General features: G+C 50.3%; 7 protein-coding genes across 9 annotated transcripts; 2 read left to right on the top strand and 5 right to left on the bottom strand.

The window, feature by feature from the left end:
* Nucleotides 1-196: 196 nt before the first annotated feature.
* PPTG_04992 (hypothetical protein) lies at nucleotides 197-952 on the top strand (the record flags this gene model as incomplete). Its single annotated transcript, XM_008897383.1, has 2 exons — nucleotides 197-734; nucleotides 798-952. The coding sequence occupies 2 exons, from the start codon at nucleotides 197-199 to the stop codon at nucleotides 950-952; spliced, it is 693 nt and encodes a 230-aa protein (XP_008895631.1).
* A 246-nt stretch (nucleotides 953-1,198) lies between these two features.
* On the top strand, nucleotides 1,199-2,248 carry PPTG_21496 (hypothetical protein; the record flags this gene model as incomplete). The annotated part of the gene is made up of 1 exon (XM_008897507.1): nucleotides 1,199-2,248. The coding sequence occupies one exon, from the start codon at nucleotides 1,199-1,201 to the stop codon at nucleotides 2,246-2,248; it is 1,050 nt and encodes a 349-aa protein (XP_008895755.1).
* PPTG_04991 (hypothetical protein) lies at nucleotides 1,946-3,430 on the bottom strand. 3 transcript variants are annotated; one of them, XM_008897380.1, is made up of 3 exons: nucleotides 2,489-3,430; nucleotides 2,271-2,423; nucleotides 1,946-2,192 (listed from the first exon to the last, which is right to left on the bottom strand). In XM_008897380.1, the coding sequence occupies exons 1-2, from the start codon at nucleotides 3,369-3,371 to the stop codon at nucleotides 2,272-2,274; spliced, it is 1,035 nt and encodes a 344-aa protein (XP_008895628.1). In that variant the 5' UTR covers nucleotides 3,372-3,430; the 3' UTR covers nucleotides 1,946-2,192; nucleotide 2,271. The 3 variants fall into 3 exon arrangements, with proteins under 3 accessions (XP_008895628.1, XP_008895630.1, XP_008895629.1); XM_008897382.1 differs by having other exon boundaries at nucleotides 2,271-3,430; XM_008897381.1 differs by lacking the exon at nucleotides 1,946-2,192 and having other exon boundaries at nucleotides 2,223-2,423.
* PPTG_21495 (hypothetical protein) lies at nucleotides 3,431-3,931 on the bottom strand (the record flags this gene model as incomplete). Its single annotated transcript, XM_008897506.1, has 1 exon — nucleotides 3,431-3,931. The coding sequence occupies one exon, from the start codon at nucleotides 3,929-3,931 to the stop codon at nucleotides 3,431-3,433; it is 501 nt and encodes a 166-aa protein (XP_008895754.1).
* Nucleotides 3,932-3,943: 12 nt separating this feature from the next.
* On the bottom strand, nucleotides 3,944-4,528 carry PPTG_04990 (serine/threonine protein kinase; the record flags this gene model as incomplete). Its single annotated transcript, XM_008897379.1, has 1 exon — nucleotides 3,944-4,528. The coding sequence occupies one exon, from the start codon at nucleotides 4,526-4,528 to the stop codon at nucleotides 3,944-3,946; it is 585 nt and encodes a 194-aa protein (XP_008895627.1).
* A 117-nt stretch (nucleotides 4,529-4,645) lies between these two features.
* PPTG_04989 (hypothetical protein) lies at nucleotides 4,646-5,585 on the bottom strand (the record flags this gene model as incomplete). Its single annotated transcript, XM_008897378.1, has 4 exons — nucleotides 4,646-4,918; nucleotides 4,986-5,038; nucleotides 5,095-5,387; nucleotides 5,443-5,585. 4 exons carry the CDS (start codon nucleotides 5,583-5,585, stop codon nucleotides 4,646-4,648), a joined length of 762 nt encoding a protein of 253 aa, XP_008895626.1.
* Nucleotides 5,586-5,605: 20 nt separating this feature from the next.
* PPTG_04988 (hypothetical protein) lies at nucleotides 5,606-5,899 on the bottom strand (the record flags this gene model as incomplete). Its single annotated transcript, XM_008897377.1, has 1 exon — nucleotides 5,606-5,899. The coding sequence occupies one exon, from the start codon at nucleotides 5,897-5,899 to the stop codon at nucleotides 5,606-5,608; it is 294 nt and encodes a 97-aa protein (XP_008895625.1).
* Between the last annotated feature and the right edge of the window lie 104 nt (nucleotides 5,900-6,003).

The raw sequence follows: 6,003 nt of genomic DNA, 5'->3' as shown, positions 1-6,003 counted from the left end.
ACTCGTCGCCCGAAGCCGCGAAGTACTGCGCCATCTCAGCCGGAGTGATGACCGGGTGGCGCTGTATCTTCCGTTTTCTCCTCCCAGCTCGACAGTCAACGTGCACTCACCGCTTCCAGAAGCGCTGCGGTCTTTGAACAAAACAGCGGTGGTGGAGATTCACAGTCCGTCGGCACGCAATGCGTTGAGTGGCAAAATGATGGCTGAGTTGGCGGATATCGTATCGCAGCTAGAGAACCCGGAGGTGCACGGCAAACTGAACGCTGTGGTACTGAGAGGAACGGGTGGCTGGTTCTGTGCGGGCGCGGATTTGAAAGTCGCCCAGGAGGATCTGACGTCCTCCGAAGCGGGAGCAGCAATGGGAGCTCTAATGATTGACACATTGACAAGATTCCGACGTCTACCACTTGTGAGTGTTGCATGCATCGAAGGTGGCGCATATGGAGGAGGCGCGGAGCTGACCACGGCTTGCGACTTTCGGATTTTGGAGACGAAAGCGATCATTCAATTCGTACAAGTGCGTATGGGTGTCTCGCCTGCGTGGGGTGGAGGTGCAAGACTGTACAAGATTGTGGGTCGGCAGGATGCATTGAGACTCTTGTGCACAGCAGAGAAACTGTCATCTCAACGGGCTTTGGAACTGAAGCTTGCAGATTTCACGTTCGACACCGAAAGCGATTGTGCTGATGCAGCGATCTGCAGCTTCGTGACTCCGTTTGATGTGATCGCTCCGGGTACTTTGTTCAGAATGTGTTTGTAGGTTTCGTCGCTATCTAACTTTATTTTGCTACATGCAGCTGTTTCCCATGGAGCGAAACGAGTTATCAATCGTGCCGATGACGTGAGTTTGGACGCTGTGCTTTCATACGAGCATGATGTATTCAAATCGCTCTGGGGCGGTCCAGCTAACCTTGCGGCGCTGGAAGGTGCTCTCAAAAAGAAGAAAAAGTAAGCCTTGCCATTGTTAGCGTGGTTTTTGCTCGATGAATTAAGCCAACTGTTTCATCCAGTTAGTGAATTCAAGTGAGTTTTGTTTATCGTACGGGGATAATTTTGTTGTGTTCTTATCCAACGTCCAAGAGCCCGCTTGGTGGCATTCTACCGTTGAAATCTTCCAATATTATCGAAATGTCGATTCCTCTAGGATTGGATATGCACAAGCACTCAGAATTTTCACTTGACGTGGAGAATTGGAGGGATGACAAGCGTGAACAACGACTATGAGGAAAGCTGGGAGTCAGCAGAGCCTTCGGTAGACAAGAAAACCGTTGTATCTGCTACAGATGGGCAAGTTTTTCTTGTGGAAAGTGACGAAGTTCGAGATGTTGAACCAGCACCACCACAAGGACATGAATTTCCTGTAGCGATCAGCGCTAACGTACCACAAAGAAAGATGAAAGAGGTTGTTGAGGCTATCAAGGACATGCATTTGACAACGAAGGTCAACGAGACTAGTGGTGTGGACATTTGCGTTGAGTCAGAGGATACCGTGTCGAGTATAGAGAATGAAGCAGTCATCTCTCTAGACACTTGGTCGCCTGAACCCAAAGAATCAGACCTACTCGATGAAAACTTTCTTTTTGACTTGGTTCGAGTCCATGGTCACCACTATGATCACCGTACTCCACCACCCGTCCCAGTGACGATTTTGAAAGAAAAAACGTCACTGTCTAAACCTGATATCGGAACGCTTCAAGCTCGTCTGGCAGCAAAGCGCATCGCAGAGTTTCGGAGAAGACAAACGTTAAAAGATGAAGAGGAGCGCGAACTGGAAACAGCATTGGCCCAAAAACGTCGCGAGATCCGACATTCGAATGATGCCATGCATAGAGCTATTGGAGTCGCAGGGTTGTTAGCGCAAGACCATCTACGAATAGACCAGTGCCGACGCAAGATGGAAGAAAAAGAGAAAGAAATCGCTGCAAGTCTAGTACGCCAAAATCGGTGGTACAACTGCACTCCCAAGCGACCAGTTAGTGCTCCAGAGCATGTACGGCAACTTAATCTGCAATATGGACAAGCTAAACGCGAATTCGAGCGCTCTATCGAACGGAAACAAAAGTCGATACGGGCGAATCAACTTAGGCTACGACAAGAAGCCCAAAAAATCATCGCGAAGACTAGTGGGGCTTATATTCGCGGTTCGTATCTGCTCAAGGTGACACACTATACGATCAAGAAGCAAAGCGAACCTGCACCAAATGATCGAAAGGACATTGAAGCTGGTCAACAGGTCATTATGGAGTAGAACCCAATATTAAAATCCTTACTTCATTTTTTCTTCGACAAAGCTTTCTCAAGAGCCTCCAGGTTAGCTGGACCTCCCCACAGCGTCTTGAATACATCATGTTCGTATTTAAGAACGTCGTCCAGACTTACGTCATCGGCGTTGTTGATCACTCGCTTAGCACCGTGAGATACCGCTAATATGGCAGCAAGATTTACAAGAATTAGACCTTCGAACTTTTACAGGGTAACCAAATACTACCTGGCACAATTGCATCAAAAGCCTCTACAAACGAGGTGATGCCGGTGTTGGAAGACTCTTCATCCGTAGCGAAGAAAATCTCGTCGACGAGTTTCAGCTGAAGAGCACGATCGGGTGAAATCCTTTCAGCAGTGCACAACAACCGGAGTGCATTCTGTCGTCCAACAATTTTGTAGAGTCTTGCACCACCTCCCCAACCAGGGATCACGCCCATACGAGATTGCACGAATTGGATGACTGCGTTGCCTTCAATTATCCGAAAGTCGCACGCCGTCGCCAGTTCCGCTCCACCTCCAAAAGCTCCGCCCTCTATAGCCGCAATGCTCACCAAAGGGAGTCGACGGAAGCGCGTCAAAGTGTCCACCATCAACGCCCCCATGGCCGCCCCTGCCTCTCGTGAGTTTAGCTCATCGCGAGCAACGCGTAGGTCCGCTCCGGCACAGAACCAACCCCCAGTCCCTCGCAAAACGACGACGTTGAGCTTGTCGTGAACCTTCGGATCTTCTAATAGCGTGACGATGTCTGCCAGTTGAGCCATCATATTTCCACTCAGCGCATTGCGGGCCGACGGATTGTCGATCTCCAGCACTGCCGTCTTCTGCAGCGTCTCGAATCCCAACGGAAGTCGTGTCGACTGAACCGGGAGAGTGTTTTTACTGCCTGCAGGGGACGGAAGGAATGGCAGATGTAGCGTGACGTGGTCGTCGCGCTTACCCAGTCCCCGCAGAGCCTCGCGGCTTAAGGCGACAAGAGATTTGCCATCCTGTTCAGAATCGTTGATGAACGAGAACATCCCTCGAGCTTGTTGTGGCGAGGCCTTCAATCTGGAGAGTGCTAAACGACTCTTTGAAACTGCGTAGCCGAAGCCTACGCCGTGCAGCATCGGCTTCCTCCACTCGGTTAAAATAACGTTTCATACAGTGTACCCATCTCATATTACTGCTATTGGTTAATGAAAAGCTGCCAGTCATCTTTATAAAAAGCTGAAAGTGTGATGACGTGGTTATTCGCGAAACGAGGATATGAGTTGGTGCAATGCATTAATGCTGCATCACTTTGCTTATCCATCGCACAAATGACTATTGCAGTTAAAGTCCGAAGGATTTCTTTATGATAGTTTGCAACCTGAAAACAACTATCGGGGCGGATGGTCGAACCGATGGGTCTAGCGAGACGCACTCGTTCCCCAGCTGCACCAGCGACGCTACAGTCGGGCGAAAAGGCCACTTGTAGCTCGTCCGATGCCACTTTCTGAATTACAACCGCATCCGGGGCCTTCTTCCCAGACACTGTGTCGTACCTTGCATGAGCGTACGGCAGCGACTGCAAATCCAGTTCTGACAGAATAACACCAAACGAGAAGATATCCGCCTTCTCGTCGTAATGCTTGGCCATCATTACTTCGGGTGCCATCCATAGCATCGTACCAACACCAGCAGTCATTGTCTGGTCTTGTCACTCCCTTAAAGCGCCAAAATCCGTGAGTTTTGCGTCTAGCTCTTCGGTCAAAAGCACGTTCTTCGACTTTAAGTCCCGGTGGATCACGATCGTAGAGAGCGAATGTAAGTATGTCAACGCCTGTGCGATGTCGTAAGCGATGCGGATTTTGTCGTAGTCGATGCCTTGATGATGATGTTGATCCTCGAGTCTTTTGAGTTGTGATCGAAGATCTCCGCCCTTCATCAACTCTGTTAGCACACACAGATCAGTAAGGGACCCCCACGACACACCCACAAACTGCACGATGCAAGGGTGGGAGAGACTTGCCATCAACTTGACCTCCGCCAGGAAAACATGCACTTTCTTCAGGTCACTTCGCATTTCAGGGAACAGCATCTTAATGGCGGCGTCTTCATTATTGTATTTGCGCCGATAGACTTCTCCAAATCCACCACGTGAGATCAGCCCCTCGCCGATCTCTTGATCACGAGGGACGCGAGTAGCAATAATGGCGTGGTCCTTCCACAGTCCTATCCCTAGCGTCGATGTTTCCGAATCAACGGCAGGGTTGCTCAAAATATCATTGTTACCTATTTCCATCTCCACAGACAACAAGTAACTCCAAGGACAGGCAAATGAATAAAGTGAAATACCAAGATCAACACTTAAATAACTAGTAGGTTCACCGAGTAAGATCGTGTTCGCAGCGTAGGAAACCTAGATCACTGCATCAACCGTCGTGACGTCCCAGTACTTGCTGTTCACCTTCAAAAACAACAGCATCTCCAGCATCAGCGGTGACAAACGGTTCCTCTCGCACCGGAGCACCATTCGGGCCATGCTGAACAGCCGTTCAGCTGCATTGGACGTCGACGGGATGGCATCCAGCTGGCCGTACGCGTTCGTGTCATCTTGAACCTTCCTGCGCTTCAAAATCCTGTCCGCAAACCCCAATTTGGTCGTCTCCGCGGTCGCAGCTATGGTGGTCTGCTGTTCAAACGGTCTTAGCGTAGCCTTTTCACCTAGCGAAAGCTGCTTCGCTTGTCCCCCCCAGGACCTTGATCACGGCGCTCTCGAACTGGGGAGCAGCGACGATGTCAGCGTTCGGGGCTGCAAAAATATTAGTAAAATGAGCAAACCACCAAATGTAGTAAACTCACACCAACCAAGATAGCGACGGAAGCTTGGCTTGACCTCTAGCAGCCCGTCAAGTAGGTCGCCCGCATCCAACAGGTTAAGCTCCACGGATTGTAATTTCATCGAAACCGACTCGACATATGCCAACTCGAGCAATAGCGCTTTCAATCGCCGGTTCGCGGCAGGAGATGGCATCAACCTGGCTAGATCTTCGTCATCAGCGCTGATAAACTCGCGCAGATCGAAGTAGCGTGCAAGCATAGCGTAGGTCGAGCCCCACCTCGTCTCCTGGCGCAGCTTTGGCCTGAGAGACGTCTTCAAACTTCATATAAAATTAGTATATAAAAATAAAAAATAAAAAATAAACAAATGCTTACCGCAGCTTGGCTGCCTGAGTCAATGTCCGAAGGCGCTTCATGAGAGACTGGACTTGCTCCAGATCGGCTTCATGCGGCTCGAGCAGTGTCCGAACGGCGAGGTTCAGCCGATGGCTGGCACAGCCGACCAGCGGGATGCCCATGGGCCGAGCGAGGCGCTTTTTCACTGCACAATTGTCTCCGACCAAAAAGATGCAGTTAGATAGTTCCTTTCCAGAAAAGGTAGAAAAGCAGCCAGCGCAGCCATGTGCGTCTCGGCATCGAATCGACCAGCAGAGTCGACGACAATCGGAGCCAGAGAAAGCAGAGGGTACTGCGGACCCGAGGGTGTCTCGTAGCACGCGAAGACACCTAGGTAGTGCTCCGTTCCATGGGACCACCCGTCCAGCAGCAGCCCGAACTTGTCAGGCATCTCGTCGGCGATCTTCTTCTCCCCCGCCTTGGTGACGCTCTCCATGTTGGCCCGCAGTGTGTTGCGACACACCGGGGGTAACTTGGTGTACCTAACACAAAGTACCCAAAGTGTTAGAAATTAGCGATAAATAGATTTTTTTTAACCAA

Source organism: Phytophthora parasitica (genome assembly GCF_000247585.1).
Source record: "Phytophthora parasitica INRA-310 unplaced genomic scaffold supercont2.5, whole genome shotgun sequence".
Classification (NCBI taxonomy): domain Eukaryota; phylum Oomycota; class Peronosporomycetes; order Peronosporales; family Peronosporaceae; genus Phytophthora; species Phytophthora nicotianae.
Note: the sequence above shows the minus strand (reverse complement) of the source record. Positions and strands in the feature narration are given on the sequence as shown.

What these genes read in the sequence shown, in the direction of transcription:
- PPTG_04991 (XM_008897380.1), bottom strand. Translation starts at nt 3,371, where the DNA reads ATGCTGCACGGCGTAGGCTTCGGCTACGCAGTTTCAAAGAGTCGTTTA. An exon ending in TTTTGATGCAATTGTGCCAG is followed by an intron (nt 2,424 to 2,488) that starts GTAGTATTTGGT and finishes CTGCCATATTAG; the next exon opens with CGGTATCTCACGGTGCTAAG.